Source organism: Spodoptera frugiperda, chromosome 7, assembly GCF_023101765.2.
Source record: "Spodoptera frugiperda isolate SF20-4 chromosome 7, AGI-APGP_CSIRO_Sfru_2.0, whole genome shotgun sequence".
In the NCBI taxonomy this organism is placed as follows: domain Eukaryota; kingdom Metazoa; phylum Arthropoda; class Insecta; order Lepidoptera; family Noctuidae; genus Spodoptera; species Spodoptera frugiperda.
In genome coordinates this window covers 3,074,567-3,099,893 of record NC_064218.1, presented here as the reverse complement: position 1 = coordinate 3,099,893, position 25,327 = coordinate 3,074,567, and the positions used below count along the sequence as shown (strand labels likewise).

Sequence of the window (25,327 nt, the reverse complement as noted above, 5' to 3'; positions counted from 1 at the left end):
ACAAATACGAAATTCATAGTAATCAGTCTTTATTAAAATGTTTATAATAACAATTCGTTTAGATTTCACTGATTATAACAACGCCGGGTACACACAAATATAAGGATTAAAACAATAACAAATGATCAACGAATATTTTACAAACAAGTTATAAAACATTTATTAACAATAGCAAGTTATATAATATTAAGAATAGTAGCAATATTATTGACAATAGGGATGATGACTGAAAAATCTATTTAGTCCGTTGGTTAGGTATTGAAAAAATATTAGACACGATTATTTTTTTATTTAGTCCTATAAGAAAACAATACTTAAATGACACGAATCAAACTTTAGGAGTGGGAGCTAAAACGTAATTTCTACTTATAAAATGTACCTAGAAGTGACGTCACACGATATTTCAAATCAATATGTCGTCAAAGGTATTAGTTTCCATAATAACATTAAAAATACGTGTCTCGTGTTTTAAATTTAAAATAATTTACAAGACTGATATTAATATAATAATTAGTCATCTTCCCTATTCCCTTCACAGATAGCACTAATAGCATAGTAAATATATAAAATATACATAAACTACCTATACTATATTATTAAACACCACTTGATTTTAAGACATTAAAAAAAGACACAAATACAAAATAGAAAGAAATAAGGAGAAGAAAAATACATATTTCTGATATCTCGACATTTTAGTACAATAACTTAAAATTGAGTACCGTTTTAGTATTAGGGCGTATATAGGTAAGCGTCCACAGGCCCGCATCGTACGCATTCCTTATGGCATCATCGGTGCCATGGAACGGTGAAAGTAAGCATCCACAGGCCCGCATCGTACGCACCGCACGCAACGGATTTTAGTTGGTCTTGTATAGAAACTCATACAACTGCGTCCACTGATCCGCATCGTACGCACCGCATCATCAGCAATGCCTACATGCGATGCGTACTGATGATGCCATAAGGAATGCGTACGATGCGGACCTGTGGACGCTTACCTTCATAAGACTTTCGATGTTTTTAATGCATTTCAATAATCGTATTAGTATAATATTCGTGCTAAGATGCATTGTGTGTCCCGGCTATGACTCAACAGAGTTGCAACAGATACAGCATCCGAGTTGTTATATCATCCTTAGTTTTGTCCATCAAACTCTCAGCGATCATATTAACGATATTTTTCTCATCAAATATTTCTAGAATGGTTTTATCCTGCCTCTCTTCCGGGGACAAATGTTCTTTTAATACTTCTAATATTAATTTATCTTCGTCTCTTTTCCACTCGGGCCTCTCTATCTTGACTCCGTCGTCGTATGTGAGCCTCATTGAAGAGTTGAAGCTGTCATTGAACTCCTGCACCTCAGTCTTGCTGACGGTAACTACGAGTGCTACGCTCTGATTCTCCGACGTTGGTGTCACGTACTGTGTTGTTTCTCCAGTTTCCTGTAATATTATCATGCTAATATTATAAATGTGAATGTTTATTTTTAGAAAAAAATAATACTATTGGATGTTTGTCCGTCAATAACGCTGAAATTTGGTATACAGACAGGATACTTTTTACCCGACTGCGCCAGAAGGAGGGTTATGTTTTTCGAGAGTATGTATGTATGTAAGTATGTATGTATGTATGTATGTATGTATGTATGTATAATTGTTTGGCACGCCCTGCAGCCTAAACGGCTTGATGGATTTTGACTTGAGAGGTGTCGTTTGATTCGTATTTACTGTGAGAGTGACACTGGATATATCAAAATAATAATAAAATCAAAATGGCGGATTTTTGGCGCCAAATTCGAATATTGCTCACTCTCTAGCCTGAACGACTCGATGGATTTCAGCTTGATAGGGGTCGTTTGATTCGTATTTACTGTGAGAGTGACACTAGATATATCAAAATATAATAAATAATAAAACTAAAAGAATATAAAATAAAAAAAGTAATTTAAAAAACTAAAAAACCCGACTGCGTTTCTTTATAACATGAAAATGAAAAAACCCTAAAATAAGAATACAAGAAAAATTTAAGCAGTCGGGACCCATTCTAGAAAGCCAGCCGTGTGTGCCCTCATAATATTTAGAATGGGTCCCGACTGCTTAAATTTTTCTTGTATTCTTATTTTAGGGTTTTTTCATTTTCATGTTATAAAGAAACGCAGTCGGGTTTTTTAGTTTTTTAAATTACTTTTTTTATACCCACGGGAACGCGGCTGAAGCCGCTGGCAGAAGCTAGTCAGTAATAATTTTACAATTTTATACAGACTTGACTCGACTAAAGAAAACTTCTGAATGAAACCGATTTAAATATTAAATATTAAAACCGTTGCCATTTCTTTTCAAACATTACTGAAATTGTTAAGTTCACAGTTTACTCATTATTTATACAAGACACAGAAGCTGAATATAGAAATTACGTACAATTTTAATAGGTACATGCTGGATGTCGTTGCTAAGTATTTCGGAGCCGCTTCTGTTGTCACCATTGTCGTCGCCGTCACTGAAAATATAAGAGAAAGGTTTTTACAATATATTTTTGTATTACCTTGACTTTCACTGTCTGAAGTTGTAAATAAGACAGAAATGATACGAAGAAATCGACTATCTTCACTACATAGTATAAAACTAAGCCGCTTTCTGTGGCCCTTTGTAAATCTTGTTTAAATCTTTACAACTACGCATCGGATTTTGATGCCGTTTTTTAACAGATAGTGTGATTAAAGAGGAACATTTATATGTATAATACATGCAATACATGCATAATATATCACCATTGCACCTATGCGAAGCTGGGGCGTTTCGCTTGTAGAATATATGGGCGTGGATGTAATAGTTTTAATTATAAAGTCTATTGCCAATTCCAGACTATTTTATTGGACGACAAACAACAAATAAATAAAAAAAATCTTTAGCTTTATCTACAGTAGCTTTCAGTCTCACCTCATAGACTGATCAGCCTCGTAGTTGATGGTGTTTCCCTCCGTGACGACGCTGTCTTCGCACATGGTCTCCTGCGCCGTTGTATTTGCAGGTAGCGAGGGCTCTTTCTGAGCTGGTAATGGTGGTTCTTCTGACCTGAAAGAATTAAATGGAGTGGGGAAAACGTCTCGAGAAACATAGTGTAGCGTGCAAGCTAGTTGGGAATAAATATATCCATATAGTGGTTTTCAGTGTACCGTAGATACAACTACGAATTCATGGAAAAAATCAAGTCTCAGGGGCATAAAGATCCTAGGGATACCTAGACTACTATAGGGGACTACCTAGCGGGTTTACCGGGGCTCCGGCTCGAAAAGCAGGAGTAGGAACGGGGTGGTTTTTAGTCAGTAAGAGTCTGACACTACCTCTCGCCTCGCCTAAGGCGGGAGAAGTCATTGGATGATTTTCCAGCCTCAAAAAAAAAGATATGTGAGGACTCTGTGCCCCTTATCGGTGCTGAAGGAGGCCACCGGGGTGGTTTTAGTGAGGTAAAAATCCACAATCCCTAGTCTATCTCCCCTAAAAAGCTAGGCGCCTTTAGAAGGTTTCCCCCGTCATCAAAAATAGGGGCATAAAGAACTGTTTTGTACTCCGCAACGAAATAAATCAGAAGATAAATATCATTATTAGATATTAAAGATTATAGTACCTTGTCGTAAAACACTGTATATAAATAACTTACCCGACTTTCCGATGTGGGAACAGAGAGTAGACATATCTGGCTAGGTCCGGGTAACCGCGCAGTGTGCCCAGTATCCCGGTACACAGTTCGCACGCAGTCGACAAGCTCTTCACAAACACTTTGTGTATCTCTGCCAAAATCGTATGTCTCCTCGCTAAGTCTGCCACTTGCTCCTAAAACATTTTTGTTAGTTGAATAACATATTAAACACTGTTGAGTTACATGATTATGACTTGAAATTAGTCGAGTGCACTCGAATATCTAATCTATTTAACGTCTGATGATAATAATCATGTTGTGTTTACAATAAGATATTTTAAAACAATAAAATAAAATATTGAAATCTATACTAATATTATAAAGCTGAAGAGTTTGTTTGTTTGATTGTTTGTTTGTTTGTTTGTTTGAACGCGCTAATCTCCAGAACTACTGGTCCGATTTGAATAATTCTTTTTTTGTTGAATAGTGTATTTATCGAGGAAGGCTATAGGCTATAAAACTTCACGCTGTGACCAATAGGAGCCAAGCAGGGCGAGTGAAACCGCGCGGAAGCAGCTAGTAATACAATAAAAAGATTCACAACAATCAGGTATTACACACAAAAATAATAATAAACTGCACGATTGGCGCGTTGGCAGGCGCAATCTGCAGCCACACAACGTGTAGAGGGTTCGATTGCCGCACGGAGCAACTCTTTATGTGACCCACAAATTGTTGTATCGGGTGTCATGTGTATCTGAACTTGTATGTTTGTAGACATACCCACTACACAGGAGAAAAGCCTAGCAACTTCTTTTAATTAAAGAAAAGAAATAATAATTAAGAAACCATTACTCACCTCGACTTTCTCAACCAACTTCATCAAACAGTTGCTAATGAAATAATCTTTGAAAGCATCAATTCTATCAGCCTGTTCGGGTGTCAGGAACCCAAGGAATTCTTTGTAGAGGTCAAGTAGTTCGCTTCCCAAGGCTTTGTCCATATTGACGGCGAGTTCTACGGGATCATCTTCGTGTAGCTTGAATTTGTATAACAGTTTGTATACTTTCCTCTTAATGCCTGGGTTTCGGGCCACTGAGGTCCGCATTAGCAAGTTCAATTGGAATTTTGTTACGGCAACTGTAAAAAATAATTAATGATTCAAATTCAAAATCATTTAATTCATGGTTGACTTATGTAAATTAATGGAGAAAAGCTCTACTAGTTTCGAGTCACAGAGGGACTCTTCATCAAGAGCAGCGTGCAGCAGCCAACTGTTTTTTTCTCCATTAATTTACGTGAATAAACCGTGATTTTTAGTTAATTTATTATGTCTCACGATAGTTATTATAAAAATATATCAAATTCATTTATTTCAATTAGACTAGGCAGACAAACAAAAAAATTAAAATTAAATCACACTAATATTATAAATGCAAAAGTTTGTTTGGATATTTGTCCGAAAATTACGCTGAAACTAATGAACTGAATTTTGATGAAATTTGGTATACAGACAGGGCATGAGGTGACTCAGATGAAAGTATACTTTTGTACCACGGGAACGCGAGCAAAGTCAGAAGCAGAAACTAGTATAAAATATATAGAGAAACTTACCAACATCATCAATATCATTACAACTAGTATCACAGTCTAGTTTACTATTACTATCTTTGGCACGAAGTAGACTTTGTAACTTGTACTGAAGCATCTGCATCGCGTGCGCGCGCGTATACTTCATAGCTCTCACTAACAATATCAACTTATTCGATACTCTAGGATACTTCCTATCCTTACAATCACATTTTGGCTTTAATTTCTTGCCAAAGTAATCTGTTATACGTGTCTGTCTGTCACAGATTTTTCTTAGTTTAATGCAACAAGCGCAGTGGTCTCTGACTTCTCTTGTTTGTAAATTTCTAGGTGCGACGTCCCTTGGGTCTTGTGTACTGTTAGGGTTAGTTTCGGTCGTAGTAGCAACTGATTGTATAGAGTTAACTGTGTACGTGTTTGTCGAAGGCATAAGGACAAGGCAAGGCCCGGTACTAGTCTCCATGAATTTGTACAAATGATTATATATCTTTGGTTCGCCAGATTTCTCCGTTATTTGTATGTCGAATTTCTCCTGTGGGGGCGCTGGCGTCGCATTGTGTCCTGCAGAGTTTGTGACTATTTTGTCCGTGAAATCTATTGGTAGAGGTTCCTTAGTGGGTGCGGTTAGCGCGTTGCCTATGTTAATGTCGACCCCTGCGGCGGGCACGCCTGTACTTTGCGTTCGTTTCATCAAATAACTCTGAAAAAAATATTTTTTGTTAACGTCTTGTCGGTAAATTGAAGTGGTGTTAGATGGTTATTTTTAGTATTATTGAGGGTTTTTACTTTAGAAATTCTGTATAGTGGGATGGAATAAAGAATAGTTCTGTATTTATAAACAGGTTCACTCAAATAATGAACCATTACTCGTAAAAACAATGCGTACTATAATATACATAGGTATAGATTAAATAATAATAGTTAACATCACTAAATAGTATAAAACAAAGTCACTTTCTCTGTCCCTTTGTATGCTTAAATATTTAAAACTACACAACGGATTTTAATTCATCTTTTTTAAAGAGATAGAGTGATTCAAGAGGTAGCTTTTTATGTATAACACATGCATAATATATCACCATAGCACCCTTGCGAAGCTGGGTCAGGTCACTAGTACTATTATAATATACTATTTGACTCACCCGGAACCGCTTGCTAGTCTTGGCCAGATACCGCAGCCAGATACGTGGCACCTCGTGCTCGGGGTGCTCGTACAGCGACATCTGGGGACTGAACGGGAGCAACTTGTGCTGCACCGGGTGGACTATACCCGTCGTCAGGTATTGCTGGAAACAAATAACCATGTTCAATACAAAAATCATTTTTCGATTGGCACACGAAATGTGGCTTGGAATTAGTGAAGTTAGTTCGTTAAACAGTAACCGCCGTACTCAGAGTCATTATGGTTACATAACCCAGTTCTTAGCAATTGTTTTCGATACAGAATCGTAGTTTAAGTAATCATTAAAATATGTCTTTGAGTAAGAAGTAAGAAAAAAATGGTTAGTATTAGCATAATATTAAAGCCTTTTAATCTTCGAATTAGGCGTCCGGTACCCACAAACACCGTTTGCGTTGATTTCACATCGGTTTTTTGTGCGGTCGACGGTTGTGGTATAACTCCGGTCGAGCCGGGCCGGCTTCGTTTCGCATTCGCGCCGAAGATACAGTAAAAGTTCATATCAGATTTTTCTTTTTATATAGAACACGTCGGTAAATATACCGAAAACACTTGAAATACCAGAGGCGTTACAAGTGCGTTGCTGGCCTTTTGGGCGTTAGGAATTTAAGGGTTGTTGGGGAATTGGGGACTGGGAAGATTGGGAAGGGGGGAATTGGGCCTCTGAAGGGGGAGTTAGAACATTAGCTAAGAAAATGGTGTATATCTTACATAGATGGGGTTGTCCTTGTCCCCGCTGCGCCGTATATAGTGGACATGCGCCAGTAGCTGCGAGGGCGGCAGCCAGGGCAGCAGATGTCGGGCCAGCAGGCGCAGCGCCGCCGCCAGCCCCGCGCGCCCCGCCCGCCGCGCCACGCCGCCGCGCACGTACTCGTAGAACTCGCACAGGCCCAGCGCTATCAGCCTGCGGATAGTACAAATATAACAAAACGAAATACGAACGGATTTTCACGATTCCTGTAGGTCTACTCCGGTTCTCGAATCGGAAGTTTCGTTTACTTCATGCATATACATACGACATCATAATAACATTTTTTACAATTTTCGTCTGTCTTTCTGTTTGTTTCGGCTAATCTTTGAAATGGCTGGACCAATTTTAATGGGAATTTTACTGTTAGCTGATGATCTAAGTAGTAACTTGGCTATTTATATTAGAAAATTTTATTTCGTAGCTTAGTCTCCCAAGCATTTTAATACAAACCTATTAATAAAGTACATAGTTTCCAAATGAACAACTCACGCGTCCTCCGAGTAGAGGTAGCAGAAGCGCTTGTTGGTGAGGTCCCCCCGGAAGGGCATGGCGGGCAGCAGGTAGGGGTACAGGAACACGGGGCTGTTGGCCACCACCTTCAGGAACGTCTCGTGGAACTCGCCCACGTACAGCTTCTTGTTCAGCCCGCGTTGGCGGCTGCAATAAAGTAATGTTATTTGTTTTACAACTGTAGTGAGACATACTAAATTAATCAGCTAAAGACTTTATTTCTTTGTTTGAACGGTATAATCTCCGAATCAATAGCTACGCTATTATGTAACTGTGAATTTGGATCTTTCGAAGTCAGCTCGCTTGACATTTGTCGAGATTATTCTCACAACCAATGACATAACGGACCGTGATTGGGCTTAATTGAATAATTACTTTTATGTCTCTAAGGCTCTATAGCCTTCCTCGATAAATGGACTACGATATAAGTGTTTATAGCCTATGCTATAAACACAACGATCAATAGGCTAGCGCCGATGAAGCCGAGCGGCAATAGCTGGTTGAAACGGTCACGGTTAACGGTTTACTTGCGTGAAATTACTGCTTTTCCCAATCATTTCACGGAATTGTGAAAAAAAATTACTTACGTTCGATCGCATTGTTTTTGAATGAATCTGGAAAAAAAAAGTTATGAAAATTAGAAAAAATATGGTTTCCAGTCTAGTAATATGTATTGTGTTTTTGGTGTTTTTTGATAATTATAGCAGCAAAGTGCTTGAGGGCTTTCTTCACTATTGTAATTTATAAACACAACACTACCTCTCATTAAAGCCGTGGCATACAATTTTAGAACAGTTATATACAATCAAACTGAGAAATCTCATTTTTTGAAGTTGTTCTTTTTTGACACTTGAAACACCATAGGCGTTAAAAATGCGTTGTCGGAGTTTTGGGGGCCAGGAATTTAAGGTTTGTTGAGGAATCGGGGATTGGGGAGGGGGTAGTTGGGCCTCCGTTAACCTTGCTTACTCCGGTCGAGCCGGCCCTTTCGTGCTAAAGTATAGCTCTACCACACATTTTTTTAAGGGGGAAAATCATCCACTGTCTTGGGTGCCTTCACCGCCTTGGGTGAGGAGACGGGGAGTGTCAGACTCTTACTGACTAAAAACCACCCTGTTCCTACTCCTGCTTTGAGCCGGAGCCCCGGTAACTATTAACGATGTCCGCAACTCCGGGCTCTCCCACACTTATCTATATTAATATAAAGATTGTTTAATATAAGATGTATGTATGACTCACTCGATCATCGCCCTGTTTTCTGGCGTGTTCTCCGACATGGTGGCCTGCCACGTGTTCACCAGCTCTAGCGCCGGCTTCAGGTTGCACACGTCCGCTACGGACTTGGGATTCGAATCTACCATCTTTGAAAATGTTTCCTGTAAAATAAATTATAATTATTGTTGTGATTATCAATATAATTACATGGTTGGCACTACTGTGTCTATTGTGTAAAGATTGTCACACTGCTTAGTTGTTTGAAAAATATGACTACCTTTCCTTACTAGGTGTGTAGAAGACTTGTAACCGCGCATTGTAATGAAGCTATTAAAGTACGTTCATCGATAGAAGTATTTTTTTGAAATTACAACAATTTTATGAATTGGAATATAACAAAAAGAGTGATTACTTCGTATAATTATTTGTGAGACTAGTGTCCGGTTGCGGAAAATATATTTGGTTCCGCATCGTCGAAAATTCTCTGTACCTACTTAGTAGTACGTACTAGGTACTGAGAATTTATTAACGACATACTCTTTAGATATGTGGCGCGGCTGTTGCAATGCCGTATTTGTCAAGATTGTTCAAATTAGCTCAAAGAGAAAAATGCACATTTTGGTTTATTTACTGGGCCTATATAAAGATGACAAATATGTGGTTTTAATCTATACTAATATTATAAAGCTGAAGAGTTTATTTGTTTGATTGTTTGTTTTTTTGTTTGAACGCGCTAATCTCCAGAACTACTGGTCCGATTTGAATAATTATTTTTGTGTTGAATAGTGCATTTATTGAGGAAGGCTAGGCTATAAAACATCACGCTATGACCAATAGGAGTCAATCAGAGCGGATGAAACCGCGCGGAAGTAGCTAGTTAAGTCATAAAAGGTTTGTCTATACGGTATATATAACTATGGTACTACTTACCAGGTACTCCCTATACTTGGCGGCGAACCCCCAGTGTATGGGATGCACGTACAGCTGCAGGAAGCTGGAGGTGGCCAGCTGCACGTGCTGCCGCAGCTGCTGCTGCAGGATCTGGACCTGCTCCGGGAGGAACTACAACGGATATCACAATTAAATTAATTCAAATTCAATTCACATTAGCTTTTGCCTGCGTCTTTGTACACGTTAAATTCGGAGTAAAACAATATAAACAACCGTCTTTTTTAATCACTCTACTTATATATTAAATAAACCGCATCAAAAACCCGTGGCGTAGTTTTTAATATCATTGGGATACATAGTGGAAAGCGACTTCGTTTTAAAATACTACGCATAATTACAATTAAAATGACGTTTTGTAACATCATCGTATAATACTGCTTAAGACTATGAGCCCTTAGTGTAGTTTGAAATAAATCAGATCATCTCGTAAAACCAACAACTATCAACAACTAAATCCTACATGTAGAAAGTATCTTAGCATAAATTAGACTTACACACTCTCCGGGCTGGATTTGAATCTGTATCACCTCAGTCCGCTGCACCGTCTTGACGTTCTTCTTCAGCAGTAGTGGAGCGCTGGCAGACAGGATTGGAATCTCCACCTCCTCAATGGTGGTGTCCAGACTCGCTGTAGGTACACTGGGGGATAAACAGCATCGTCATTTAAACGCATAAATCTCCAAAATTTCTTATTCGAATTGAAAAAATATTTTCTTATCGGATAGCCTATTTATTGAGGCAAGTTAATTACTATAAAACTAATTCCCGAATACTCAAACTCTACTCAATTTTAAGACGCTCTCAAAACTAGTTCTGTCAATTTCAATTCTTTATAAAATGACAGAGATAGCACGATATTTATTTACCCGCGACTTCGTCCGCGTACAATAATGACTTGTGGCGGAGTTTTTGAATTATCTTTGCTTCTCACGGAGCTTGAGACCTTTCCAAAGAATGCATAACCGTGGAAATCGGCTGGTACGTTCTAGAGTTATAGCGTCAGGAAGGAAAACCTGCCTTATTTTTTTATTTCTAACATAAACATGACTAAACATTACACTATGATCAATAGGGGCTGATCAGCTGTAATGTTAATATCATGCAGTAATTTGTAATAAATACACAGAAAAAAATCAAATCGAGCTACACAAAGTCAAGTTTATCATGGTCTCGCTTTGTGTGACATTTACTCAAATTCGATGGATAGTTTATATGGGTTTTGGATAGCTTGATGTTTACCATGTAAAAATATGACTTACCCAGCTGGTTTAGGAGCTATATTTATGGGCCTTTGATTAGTCTTGTCTCCCGTCTCGCTCTGCATTGGTTCTCTCTTTCCAATGGAAACTTTACAGTACTTTTTCTTCTCAAAAGTGATCTTGTCTGACAGTTTCTGTCTGTCTGTACTTTCATCGTCTGAGTGGGGCTCTTGCTTGCCTTCCCAACGACCGGATACCTGATGACCAAGAAAGATTAATAGTTTTATCTAATTGTTTCATTCGGATCACTTGATGGTAAGCAATCGGCGTTATCCATGCAAACCCGGAACACCAGAAGAGTTACAAGTGCGTTTCTGGCGTTTTGGGGGTAGGGATTTAAGGAATGTGGATTTAGCGGTTGGGGAGATTGGGGATGGTAGAATTGGGCCTCCGGTAATTTCACTTAGACGGCAAAACACAACATATCTATTGTTGCATGGTAGATTTCCATTAGGGTAGTATCACTCCGGTCGAGCCGGCCCATTCGTACATATACGGATGGCCCTCACTTAAACCTACTGGACTGGGCTGGGTGACCGACTACGACAAAGTTTACATACATACTTAGCTTCACCATGTGGGTAGGCAGAGACAACGGACCGCCAATTGCTACGATTCTATATACATACTTCTTTCGCTTCATTACCAGTAATCAGTCTTTTTTTTTTTACTTTCCCCCACACTAGGATTTTCTCCTGTATCGTGGGTGCGTTTACAAACATACAATTTCACATGCACATGACACACAGACCCGAAACAACAATTTGTGGATCACACAAAGAGTTGCTCCGTGCGGGAATCGAACCCGCTACACGTTGCGCAGCAGCCAGTTGCCTAGCCACCGCGCCAATCGTGCAGTCTAAGTGTAGTTTGTTGTAAGATATTTTTTGAATAAATAATTGAGCTATACATACCGCTCCCTGGCTATGGTCAGTGAACACAGTGTTGCCGAGGGTGTCTGCCAAGAGTACCTCGTCGCCTGTGGGCTCCGGCATCACGTTGAACAGCTCCGTGATCAGATCGTTCAGCTCCTTCTTAGATATCTTTATTATACTCTGTCCCAATGCTTCCTCATCTTCGTCTTCTGTAAATTAGAATAATAGTTTATATAAATACGCATAAAATAACTATAATAAAATGTAACTTGTAATTTTTATCATGATTCAAAACTAAAATAAATCAAGCAAAGCAAGTAAACATTATTAAATACGTAGCGTGATGTTTTTCTCGATAAAAGGACTATCGAATGCTAAAAATATCTAATGCTAATAATAATTGTTAATCCGAGGACATTGGTGTGGGTTATACGTTTACCAACATAATTATGTAATAAGTTATATTTTAAATATAAACATGTAACTCTTTATGTGTCCCTAATAAATAAAATCAAATAAAATCAACTCACGCGCATCCGGATCAGCGGCGACATTATACTCAGGATCGGTTTCGTCATCATCTTCGTTCTTGGAAGTAGAGGCTGGGTTGAGGCACTCGTTTAAGAACTGGTTCCAGAGGTCGTCCACTGCCGGCATGGGGATGTCGTCGGGAGGGACGAAGTTCCTCTCTATGTGCTCTATGGACGTAGAGGACAGACTCAGCTTGGAACGAGTACGGAGTGCTATTGTTGCTTCTTCCTCTAAGTCTAATTTTCTTCGAGCAGGAGTTGTGATGTCCTATTAAATAAATGTTATATGGTTATTATATCATCGGCTTACTCATGTAACTGTTTGACGAGGAACTCGACTAGTTTCAGGCCATGCTAGAGGCTCATATTCATGAGCAGCATTCCGCGACACACGACGTCTTTACGTTATGTTACACAGTTCTTTTAATGCCTTTGTAGCTAGCTGCAAAGGCTGCCCTGCTATTTAGCAAAAAAATGCCATGCATACGCCATCGTGACGCGGTCGGAGGAGAGGACCCGGTGGACATACGTGTCTCGGGCGTCTCCGCTATCTCCAGACTGGCCTGTACTGTGAACTGTAAACATTGATATAACATACCTGTGGCACTTTGAAAGGTCCATCTTTGACAACTTTAGGACTAGAAGTACATTGGCTGTGCGGTGTCGCTGGAGTCCTCGGCTGGGAGTCCAGGTCACTGCACGACTCCAACCCTTGATCGTCATCGCTCTGGAGATGGGAAATTATCGTTAATTGTAGTATTTCTATGTAATTTCTTGTTTAATACTTTATACAAGCAATAAACATTAGTAGTATCTTGTCACATTATCTGCCTAGTTGACTTAACTCGACAGTAGCGCCATCTACAATGTTCATTACTATTAAATTTATTAAAAGAACAGTTAAGTTTAAGAACCCTGTGATTGATATTAATACAAGAGTTACATAAACAAAAGATGATCTTTAAGTGAATTTGAACTTATTTTTCAGTACAATTTTAGTTCTAAATACAACAGTAATAAAGTTGATTTTATAAATAGTATAAAAGTATTTCACTTACAGGCACATCATCATGAGTGGGCTCATACTCCTCATCATCTTCATCTTCCGGCAACTCCTGGGCGATGAGGGCCTTCACTTCAGGCCTGGTCTTCACAGGAATGTGCTTGATCGGAGTCAGCTCCAGATTCTCCAAGTTCCAAGCTGTTGTTGTCTTAGGGGACACTTTCATTAGTTCCCTGAAAAATTTAATAAAATGTCATCTATCTTCATTTCAGCGACATAATATGGATGATGATGGGGTATTTTATTAAAAAACCTATTTAATCCGTCAGTTAGGTAATGAAAAAAATATTAGACATGTATTTTTTTATTTTGTCGTATAAGAAATAAATTCTGAGATAAATCGAGTGTTGAACGAAAAGATTAGAAATGGGAGCTAATTGCGTAATTTCTACGTATAAAACATTATGGTGAAACTACATTGTGTTTCAATGTGTGATTGAGGTTACCAGATGCCCAATTAACCCCTTCCCAATCTTGCCAATCCCTTTTTTCCCAACAATCCTTAAATTCCTAACCCTCAAAAGGCTGGCAATGTACTTGAGAAGTTCTTGTGTTTCTGGTGCCCATGTGCAGTGACGATTTCTTACCATCAGGTGATCCATCTGCTTGTTTACTGGCTTATACCATAAAAAAACTATATGAACTTACTTGACTTTTGCTCTTGTTAGTTTCGGTCGCTCCTCAGGGCCAGAATCTTCTTCTTCACGCATCTTGACTAGAGCCAGCACTCGATCATTTGTGACTACTTTCTGGAAATATAATATACAAATAATTATAGTTTATTAGTCCCATGCAATAGGGGGTGAGCCTATTGCCATATACTGGGCACCATTCCAGGCTCCCTGCTACTACTGAGATTTTTTTCGAAAAACCGATAAAAGCCCAGTAATGCTTTGTCCGACTCGGGAATCGAACCCAAGACCCCTTGTCCGACAGTCGCAATTGCGACTTACTAATCTATAACTACTTACTTAAAATTCTAGAATCTCATCTAATATGTAAAAATAAGTCAAGTTTTCCTTCCTGATGCTATACAACGGTTTTGCATTTGTTGGAAAGGTCTCCGGCTCCGTGAGGTTTATAGCAAAGAAAATTCCGAAAAATTGATGAGAAAAGCAGGAAAACATAAAATGATTACTGGCGAAATGGAGTTCGCCAGGTTAGCTAGTTTGATATAAAAATAAAGTAAATAGGTTACCTTAATAATTTTCCTAACACTAGTTTCATCTAGATTATTCTTTAAGGCGACTGCATGAAGACTTCTGTCCACATCTGCAGCATTCTCTGGTAATATGACATCATGTTCGCTGCTTGGTTCACTGCTAGTGTCACTAATCGACCTGAAAGTAAAATTAATTTAAAAAGTATGTTTAATAGACAATTCATCTATTAGTTATTCCAGACCATAATCTAACCCTGTTTCAAATTTTATTGCCTGAAGGGTTCCCCCTTCAGCTGGGCCCCCTTCCATTTGTTACTCAATCACATCAAGTGATTGGGTAACTAACAAGACTGCATGGTTAGTGCGGTGGCCGGCTGTCAGTAACTTGTAACAGATTCCCATATGGAGCAACTCTGATGCACAAATTGTTGTTTTGGGTTTGGGTGTGATGTGTATGTGAATGAACTTGTATGTTTGTAATGACAGCCACGACACAGGATAAAATCCTAGTGGGGTGATGGTTTTTTATATAAAAAAAGATACACAAGCTTTTTAGGACGATTGAATTGAATATGGAACACAACACAAGGACTTTTAATCTAATATCTCTGACTTTGGCACTATGAGGCTTTATTTTTGAAGGGAGAAAATCATCCAATGACTTTTCTCGCCTTGAGAGAGACGAGAGAGAGTGTTAGAATCTTACTGAGCTGGAGCCCCAGTAACATGCTAGACAGTCCGCAGTTCCGGAAGACATTTCTTATCTGATCAATAATGGGGTTAGTTGAAAGATTTATACAATTAGTTGAAAGATTTATACAATAAAGTCTTGATAAGATGGGCTTGCTTAATTGCTACTGTAGCTTAAAACAGTTTGAGTTGTAAGTCAACTTTATTAAGTTGCCACTTCTATAGACTATTGTAAAAAATGATTTTTTATTTGGCTTGTATATACTACTAAATAGTCTACATATATAGCTAGGTGCCTTTGCGCTATAGCGTGACGAGTGTCCTCTCGTCAAGTTTTAATACCATGCTGGTAATTTAAATTTCATTAAAAAGACCATGTTTTTATTTACACCATTAATACCATATTATTATGCAGAGGCCTTCTGTTTTCTAGAAATCTTAAAAGGTATTTATATCAGCGCTCTAAAATAAAGCAATGCCATAATATTACATTTAATTTTGTAAACATAGAATTTCTTACCGTTTTCGTTTCTTCCCGCGAACTTTTCCTTTTGTTTTTACGGAATTATTGTCCTTTGTTGCACTTTCATTAGGTCCAGATTTTGTACTCGGTCCACTTTTATTCATGATTAGTATTTCTTTACTTTAAGATTCTCGTGAAAATAACTTTAACTCGAACAAACTGAGTATAAAAACACCATGGTCAACAAACCCACAAGACGAAATGATAACAATACAGCTACTGTCAGTGTCATTTCAAGTTTGAACTGTATTCTGGGTTGCTAACCTAAAAAACTAAATTATTACCTGTGCTAAAAATGTAATTGCATTTTTATTTTAAAAATAAATATGTAATTTTTTATTTTGTAAAAATAAATCAGTACATAATAAATATTATTTTATTAAGAATATCTAAATTTTTTAAACAAAAACTTAATTTAAGATACCGATCAATAGCTTCATCGTGTTTATAAACGTTATCAACCTGTTATCAAACGACTTGCTTGACAGCGCGGCGTAGTATCTACATTATAGATTTGCCGTAATTTATGTGAAGGTAGGTAGCCGTGAAGCGTAAATGAAATAACACTTATTATTTTCTAACAGACTTTAGGTGTTATGCCTGTAAAAATCAGTACTTTTATGATAAGCGGAATAAAACATTTACTAATAAACCTTCCCATGAGTTTTGAGATACGCTAACTACGTAATGGGTGTTTTTCATGTTTCTAGATAATGATAGTTTATTCATAAACAAATAAAAATGTCACTGAATTGTTTATTAACTTTTGGGAATATATAGGTACTTGATTATCTATCTATTTATAGAATATCTAAACTAAGTACTTAATTTAGGTTGGTATCTGTAGGTACAATAACATAACGTAGACATAAAAAATACAGATTTAGAGGTCAACCAGAAACAAACAGCAGCTGTGTAACAAGTGTTCGGCGAGTGTTTAAGTCGTAGTCGACTTGTAATTGTTATGCAATCTTTGTTTATAATTCTTTATAGACAATACCTACACCCACTACCTACGCCTAATGGAAAGCTTAAGCTGCTACTAAATAAATTTTATATTTGACTAAAGAAACTGCTCGAACATCTAAACGACAGAACCAACAGCCCATGAGGCTTAGAGTCCTACACTGGACAATGTATCCTCTACAAAAGAGGGGTCTTCCATAATCTCCATTTCCACGCTTGGCAAACGTGTTTGAAGTCCCAGTTTAAAAGGATCAGGTTTTCAAAGAGCGCTGCTACTGCTGTTAAATAATAGTCCTTTAGTCAGCCTTGGCCCTTGCGACACACGCAGGACGTTGGGGTCACATGGGTAACATGTGTAGAGTTTGTAGGTACCCTAGGGGAGACTGGGGACACTTGATCCCCATTTAAGTTTTTTGCTCATATCTTAGTCTGTGATAATGGTTTTCAGAAAAGTTTTGGTGACTACCTAGAATAACTATTCACCTAACTTTGTGCATTATCAGATTATGGAATTAATTAATAATTAGTATTTTTTTTTTTTTAGTTTTTCTACGACACTACAAAAGGATCAAGTGTCCCCTATGCTGGGAGACTTGATCCTTGTGTAGGGTAGACTTGATTACAGGGGAACAAGTGTACCTACGTCATTATAAAATAATAATATAAATGCATTTTACAATATAAAAATTGTTTATTTAACCATATAAACATACAAAAATCAACACTTACAATGTTTGTATTATTTTATTTGGTAACTTAAAGATAATTTGAGTCTTAGTAATAACAGTCCTTACTAAGTGGGTCCTTATTAAAACTCTTTCTCTTACTTTTGTTTAGCCATATTGTTACTCCATTTACTTATTTTGTCAGCTGGTTTATTATTTTCTACAGCAAATTGGTACGCCAACCTCCGCACGCTACTTGAGTTCAAGCCATGGTGAAGTTTACTTGCCTTTTCACAGTATTTAGCCAACTCGGTCTCTTCTTCTTCAGCAAAAACTTTGGATTGTCTATAGTCAGGTTTATAGGATATTTTAACATCTGGCTGTCGTTGTTGTTTTCTGGCGTATCTTTTTAGTGTCATCAAAGGCACATCATAAAGTTTTGCAGTTCCTTTGATAGTGTTTCCTTTCAAAATCTCTTTAACCGCTAATTCAAGTTTTGTTTTGTCTATGGGTATGCGTTTCTTAGCGCCCTCTTTAGGTTTGTACGTTCTCGGCATTTTCCTTCCATCTAAAAATACTGAGCAATCTATAACCAATAATAAAATAGGGGACACTTGATCCCGGGATCAAATCTACCCGCGCTCGCAGTGATCAAGTGTACCCGGAGCTGATTTTTTTCAAAAACCAAATTTTTGTTAAAGAAATAAAGACGTAAATAGAAGGAAAACTCATCAATACAAACTTCAACTAACAACTTTTCTAGTGTTTAGAATGTGGTTACTAATTTATAATTAATAATAACTAAAGATAATGATTTAAATACTCACAGAAAAATATTTTCACCTGGCGAAAACAAAATGGCACCACTGTTCTGAAGTTGTCGATTGTGAACCGTCAAATTTACGTTCAGCCATACACAACGAGTGAAGGCAACAATATTTTCAGTATTTAAAATAAAAATACCGTGTGCTTATCGATTTATTGACAAGGGATCAAGTCTCCCTGGGGATCAAGTGTCCCCAGTCTCCCTATATTGTCACCACACAGTCGATCCAATGAAATTTAATGTAAGCAATTAGCATTTAGGAAGTCTGAATTCATCATCAGAAAATGGAAATAGGCCTCTCAGACTAGTGGAGACCCGATACTTTTTAATAACAAGTTTACATACTCTTTGGTCCAGCCCACTATTATCTAACTACATATTATGAATATTTGAAGGCCCAAATGGCCACAAAGGGGTCGATGGCCACAACCGGTCACTTGCCCTATTTTGTAGCTCCTAAAACTATTCTAGAAATGCCACCATCTTTCTAAAAAAGAGGAGTGGCGTAATGTTTATTGATTTTCGCTTGAACCCTATCTCAATTGTCGCCTGATGGAGAACCATGTGATAAAATAAATATTATGGTCGGCTAAGGGTCTTTTCACATTGCCACTCTGATTGACGAACACTATTTCGATTCATTAAATTACCATCGGAGATATTTCGTAAGTTATGTAGTAAACAAATCCTATGGCAAAAAACAAGGAAATTAAAATGTTTTTTAATGATTCGTCCTTGAAGAAGAGCTTTCGTAGAGAACCTTTCGTATGCTGGTTTAAAGACACAATATAAAAAAACACATTGTGTCTCGCGTGGATCTGCGTTCCGACATACCATGGGTTAAGATCTTAAATTTGTTGAATTGAATAGGCATTCGTTTCATACCCTGGTTTTGGGAGTCAGGAGTTAATAGAACTTAAAAGTTTATAGGTACCTAACTAGGGTAGCACTTGGCACTTACCTACATAAATAGGTAATGATAGCACTTACAAATTTTGTCCCGAATTTTCGATCGTATGTGCTATACCTACATTGAATATCTCCAGTGAGGAATAGCCCCTATTTGATAATTTTAGATATTACATAAGATGACGCAACAACATGTATGTGTTTTGAATCGCATAATTAACTCAATTCACGTTTAAATGCTCGGAATGGGCAGTCAACAGTATTATTTTATTCAGTCCATTAATAACCCGTGTTTGTGTTCAATCCTGTTTTAAACATTTGTTTGGTAAGTTTTTATAATACTATGTCCAAACGTAGATATCAGTAACTTTTTATTTAGAAAAATAAAATCGTACTGATATTTTCTTTCTGCGTAGATACACTAACGTAAATTATTTAGTAATTTAGAGAATTCGTCTATTAATTCCATGACAATAGTCAATTAGTTATAAGTCAGGCCGATTTATTGGCACTTGGTGAGGTTTCTGTGTATCTACTGAGTCAATACATACCTACTGGGAGTAAACAACGTGTATTATACGGTAATGTTAGGTTTAATATTATAACTTGTCCACAGGAAACACCAATATCCAAAATGCGGGACAATCCAAATATAGCAGTAATCGGCGCAGGAGTGATCGGCACGACAGTGGCCAAACTCTTTCAAGACCAACTCAGAAACGCAAACATCACAGTCATAGCCGAACAGTACTCAGCAGACACTACCAGTGACATTGCCGCTGGTATCTTCAGACCAGGGACAAGTTTTAAGGGACCTACTAAGGAAATTACCAAAAAATGGCTGAATGACTCGTGGCAGTTCTGGCAAGATATTCTCAAGACCCCCGACGCTGAACAAATGGGTGTAATGCCATTGGGGTCTTATATATTTTCAAAGGAAAACTACCATGTCACTAGAAATCATCTTATCGAAGATTTGGTGCCAATCTATCGTCCTGCTACGAAAGAGGAACTCAAAATGGGACCTGAAGGAACCAAATTTGGATCCTACTTTTCAACATTGAAAGTCGAATGCGAGCGCTATTTGCCATGGATGGGAAAAATAATAGTCGAGAGGGGCGGTAAACTGAAACGCGGTAAAGTGGAGAGTTTTGCGTCACTCTCAAATTACGACCTTGTTTTCAATTGTGCGGGTTTAGGTGCGAGATACTTATGTAATGATCACGATCTAGTGCCCATAAGAGGACAAGTGATAAAGGTCAAAGCTCCGTGGGTTAAATACGCATTCTATGGGGATTATGATACGTATATTATACCGGGTCTGAATGGGGTGGTCACATTGGGTGGGGTAAGGGGTTATGACAGTTATAATTTGAATTATTGCAAGTACGACGCAGCCGCCATATTGGAGCGTTGTTGCGAGTTTCTTCCTGATTTGAAAAATGCGGAGGTCGTTGCGCATAAAGTAGGTCTGAGGCCTCATAGATCGCCAGTGCGAGTGGAGCCTGAGCTGATTGATGGTTTGAAAGTGGTGCATTGTTACGGGCACGGTGGCTATGGAGTGATGACTGCGCCGGGCACCGCTATCGATGCCGTAGAAATGGGCCTAAATTTCTTGCGTAGTAACGTTAAGAACAAACTTTAGAGCTTTAATAAACTTACAGTACCGTAGTTTAACGTAGGTAATAAGTACAAATGTCAAAGTAGAAGCTGTTGAACAAAGTTATGTATTTTGATATCGAGTATTCTAGACATAAGCAGTCGTCGCCACAGGCAAGTTGTAAATAAACTTATCGTTGTCAGAAGTAGGTACGTTCTTACCTCCCTGATAGTATGGAATAATGTTATTTTTATAACTACGTCAATAATACAATTACCTACTGTTCAATAATAAACAGTAGATAAGTATGACATAAACATTGGTGTTTTATTTATTTTTTATTTTGATTGTTGCTTTTTTACTTACTTTTAAGAAGTCAAGCAAATACAAGGTTTGGCTTCACTGAGAGCCACGGACAACTTAATGGGTAACCAGGGTAGACATAAGAGATTCTGTAATTTTCAATTCAAAAGGTCGAAGTGAGTTCAATCGCATTTTCGCCTGTCGTTAGTCGAGATTATTCTTACAATTAATACCTACATGGCGGACCGCGATCGAGTTCCCTTCGATCTTTCGAATTAAAAGTTACAGAATAACCGAACTGAACCGAATCTGAAAGACTCCTATCCAGAGTTTCTGTCTGTCATGAATCAGGCCCTGTAAAACCATAGTGGACACAACTAGGTAAAGGTGTTACTAAATTCAAAGATGCTATTTTAACACGATTTTATTGTAGGCCTTTTATACATTTGATGGGTCCACATTTGGCTGCTATCTCGCCTGATGGTAAGTGATGATGCGGCCTACGATGGAGCTCGTCTGCCCATAAGCAACCTATTCACTCCGGCTTTGAAGATACCCAGATTATACCCATCAGGAAACACAGACTCCGGCAACGAATTCCACTCTCTAGCAGTTTGCATAAAGAAGCTTGAAGCGAAGCGCTTTCTACTTGGTTTTAGACCTCTCAGACTAGTAGAGACCCGATACCACAGAATAATAAGTACAAGCCGATACTTTTTAATAACAAGTTTATATAGGTACTCTTTGGTCCAGCCCACTACTTTCTATCTATTATGAATTTAGGTACTATTTGTATTTTGTAGCTTCTATAACTATTCTAAAAATGCCACTATCTTTCTAAAAGAAGGAGTGGCGTAATGTTTATTGATTATCGCTTAAATCCTATCTTAATAGTCGCCTGATGGAGAACTATGTGATAAAATAAATATTGTCATCGGCTAAGGGTCTTTTCACATTGCCACTCTGATTGACGAACACTATTATCGATTCATTGATTTAGCATTGGAGATATTTCGTAAGTTAGTAATCAAAACCTATTGCAACTGACAAGGAAATTAGTCTTTTCTTGATTGATTCGTCCTTGGAAAATGGCTTAACCTTTCGTATGCTGCTATAATAAGACACAATAGAAAACACATTGCCGACGCCCGGAGTGTCTCTCGCGACGGCTGGGGCGTGAGGTTCGTTCCCTCACGCGCCCCGCCTCCTCCTTAGCTAGTATAACTGCTTCGCAGAAGGAGGAGACGGCATCCCAGTCCCCCTCGCTCCGCACATGGCTTGTATCAGTGCCGGACGCGAGAGGGCGCCGTCGCCGACCACATCCCTGAGGACACGGCGGTGCTCAGCCCACGCAGGGCAGACCGCAACCGTATGTTCCACCGTGTCCTCCGACATACCATGGGTTTTTTTTTTTTTGAGAAAATCATCCAATGACTTTTCTCGCCTTGGGCGAGGCGAATGTCAGACTCTTACTGACTAAAAACCATCCCGTTCCTTCTCCTGCCTTTCGAGCCGGAGCCCCGGTAAACCCGCTAGGTAGTCCGCAGCTCCGGATCAGGCATCAGCCCTACTGGGCCCCGTCTGTGGTGGTCTGAGGGCTTAATAGGCGCGCGCGGAACTTAAAAGTCTGGTTCTGGTCGGGCGGCGAACTACCCTTGCTCGCCGTCCGCAGGCCCGCACTTACGGTGGCCGGAGATAGGTCCCCGACGTCCAGAGTGCACTAACGGCTGGGGCGTGAGGAGGTTCGTTCTCTCACGCCCGAATCCTTTGATAGCATGACTGCTTCGCAGAAGGAGGAGACGGCATCCCAGTCCCCCTCGCTACCATGGCTTGGACATACCATGGGTTAAGATCTTAATTTTATTGAATTGAATAGGCATTTGTTTTCATACTTTGCCCTTGGGTGTCACGAGTTAATAGAACTTTAACCGGTTTATATCTAACTAGGGTAGCACTTACATAGATAGGTAATGATTGCGCTAACTTGTTTGTCCCGAATTTTTGATCATATTTGCTACACCTACATTGAATATCTCCAGTGAGGAATAGTCCCTGTTGCTAAGATATTTGATAAGTTTAGATATTACACAAGATGACGCAACAACGTGTATGTGTTTTGAAATTAATTAACTCAATTCACGTTTAAATGCTCGGAATGGGCAGTCAACAGTATTATTTTATTCAGTCCATTAATAACCAGTGCTTGTGTTCAATCCTGTGTTTTTAAACATTTATTTGGTAAGTTTTATAATACGTACTATGTCCAATTGTATCAGTAGCTTTTTATTTAGAAAAATAAAACCATAGGTACCTACTGATATTTTCTTTCTGCGTAGATATATTTACATTAATTATTTAGTAATTTAGAGAATAGTACTTATATAAATTCCTCGATTTATAGCCACTTGGAGAGGTCTCTGTGTATACCTACTGAGTCAATAGAGTCAATACATACCTACTGGGAGTAAACAATGTGTATAATACGGTAATGTTAGGTTTAATATTATAACTTGTCCACAGGAAACTCCAATATCCAAAATGCGGGACAATCCAAATATAGCAGTAATCGGCGCAGGAGTGATCGGCACGACAGTGGCCAAACTCTTTCAAGACCAACTCAGAAACGCAAACATCACAGTCATAGCCGAACAGTACTCAGCAGACACTACCAGTGACATTGCCGCTGGTATCTTCAAACCAGGCACAAGTTTTAAGGGACCCACTAATGAAATTACTAAAAAATGGCTGAATGACTCATGGCAGTTCTGGCAAGATATTCTCAAGACCCCCGACGCTGAAAAAATGGGTGTAATGCCATTAGGGTGTTATATATTTTCAAAGGAAAACTACCATGTCACTAGAAATCATCTTATCGAAGATTTGGTGCCAATCTATCGTCCTGCTACGAAAGAGGAACTCAAAATGGGACCTGAAGGAACCAAATTCGGATCCTACTTGTCAACATTGAAAGTCGAAAGCGAGCGCTATTTGCCATGGATGGGAAAAATAATAGTCGAGAGGGGCGGTCAACTGAAACGCGGTAAAGTGGAGAGTTTTGCGTCACTCTCAAATTACGACCTTGTTTTTAATTGTGCGGGTTTAGGTGCGAAATACTTATGTAATGATTACGATCTAGTGCCCATAAGAGGACAAGTGATAAAGGTCAAAGCTCCCTGGGTTAAATACTCATTTTATGGGGATTATGATACGTATATTATACCGGGTCTGAATGGGGTGGTCACATTGGGTGGGGTAAGGGGTTATGACAGTTATAATTTGAATTATTGCAAGTACGACGCAGCTGCCATATTGGAGCGTTGTTGCGAGTTTCTTCCTGATTTGAAAAATGCGGAGGTCGTTGCGCATAAAGTAGGTCTGAGGCCTCATAGATCGCCAGTGCGAGTGGAGCCTGAGCTGATTGATGGTTTGAAAGTGGTGCATTGTTACGGGCACGGTGGGAATGGAGTGGCGACTGCGCCGGGCACCGCTATCGATGCAGTAGAAATGGGTCTAAATTTCTTGCGTAGTAATGTAAGGAACAAACTTTAGAGCTTTAATAATCTTAATATCGCCAAATAGCTCTTACAGTGGCGTAATTTAACGTAGGTAATAAGTACAAATGTCAAAGTAGAAGCTATTGAACAAAGTTATGAATTTTAATAAATAATATCGAGTACCTATTCTAGACAGTAGGTAACAAAGTCGTCGGCACAGGCAAGTTGTAAATAAACTTATCGTTGTCAGAAGTAGGTAGGTTCTTACCGACCTGATAGAATGGAATGATGTTATTTTTTTAATTACGTCAATAATACAGTAGTATGACATAAACATTGGTTTTTTATTTATTTTTCATTTCGCTTGTGCAAAATGAATGCAGCAAAATGAAAATTCAGGCACCTACAAGGTTTGGTTCCACTTCGAGGAAAACTATTAAGTTTTCCCGGGTATTTACCGGGTGGTGTTTAGTAAGGGACTGGCATTTCCTTTCGCCTCACCCAAGGCGGGAGGAGCTTTAGAATGACATTCTCCTTCAAAAAAGAATGTTAGAGTTTGAACCCTAATTTTCGGCTATGGGATCGGACTGGGCATCACCCAACATAAATTACGATTTTACGAAAA

General features: G+C 38.6%; 2 protein-coding genes and 1 long non-coding RNA gene across 8 annotated transcripts; 1 reads left to right on the top strand and 2 right to left on the bottom strand.

Moving 5' to 3' along the window:
• Positions 1-279: 279 nt before the first annotated feature.
• LOC118266438 (uncharacterized) lies at positions 280-16,159 on the bottom strand. Its single transcript, XM_035579900.2, has 21 exons — positions 15,937-16,159; positions 14,763-14,904; positions 14,213-14,313; positions 13,560-13,737; positions 13,100-13,228; positions 12,502-12,769; positions 12,011-12,180; positions 11,097-11,293; positions 10,332-10,476; positions 9,817-9,948; positions 8,911-9,047; positions 8,259-8,285; positions 7,651-7,818; positions 7,122-7,314; positions 6,373-6,516; positions 5,255-5,930; positions 4,500-4,780; positions 3,662-3,834; positions 2,941-3,075; positions 2,422-2,500; positions 280-1,446 (listed from the first exon to the last, which is right to left on the bottom strand). Exons 1-21 carry the CDS (start codon positions 16,041-16,043, stop codon positions 1,093-1,095), a joined length of 3,936 nt encoding a protein of 1,311 aa, XP_035435793.2. The 5' UTR covers positions 16,044-16,159; the 3' UTR covers positions 280-1,092.
• A 249-nt stretch (positions 16,160-16,408) lies between these two features.
• LOC118265944 (D-aspartate oxidase) lies at positions 16,409-25,036 on the top strand. Of its 6 annotated transcripts, none has more exons than XM_035579246.2 (2): positions 16,409-16,473; positions 23,729-25,036. In XM_035579246.2, exon 2 carries the CDS (start codon positions 23,747-23,749, stop codon positions 24,755-24,757), a length of 1,011 nt encoding a protein of 336 aa, XP_035435139.2. In that variant the 5' UTR covers positions 16,409-16,473; positions 23,729-23,746; the 3' UTR covers positions 24,758-25,036. The 6 variants fall into 6 exon arrangements, with proteins under 6 accessions (XP_035435139.2, XP_050550614.1, XP_050550616.1 ...); XM_050694657.1 differs by lacking the exon at positions 16,409-16,473 and adding an exon at positions 19,940-20,504 and having other exon boundaries at positions 24,312-25,036; XM_050694659.1 differs by lacking the exon at positions 16,409-16,473 and adding an exon at positions 19,940-20,563 and having other exon boundaries at positions 24,371-25,036.
• LOC126910832 (uncharacterized) lies at positions 19,921-24,058 on the bottom strand. The gene is made up of 2 exons (XR_007705400.1): positions 23,928-24,058; positions 19,921-20,120 (listed from the first exon to the last, which is right to left on the bottom strand). It is a non-coding gene; the product is annotated as an uncharacterized LOC126910832 (long non-coding RNA).
• Positions 25,037-25,327: the final 291 nt, after the last annotated feature.

Excerpts from the sequence above, each read along its gene's own strand:
- LOC118266438 (XM_035579900.2), bottom strand. The coding sequence starts at position 16,043 with ATGAATAAAAGTGGACCGAGTACAAAATCTGGACCTAATGAAAGTGCA. Across the intron at positions 11,294-12,010 it reads CTGACCATAGCCAGGGAGCG|GTATCCGGTCGTTGGGAAGG; the intron begins GTATGTATAGCT and ends CTTGGTCATCAG. Across the intron at positions 3,076-3,661 it reads TTCCCACATCGGAAAGTCGG|GTCAGAAGAACCACCATTAC; the intron begins GTAAGTTATTTA and ends TAATTCTTTCAG.
- LOC118265944 (XM_035579246.2), top strand. The coding sequence starts at position 23,747 with ATGCGGGACAATCCAAATATAGCAGTAATCGGCGCAGGAGTGATCGGC.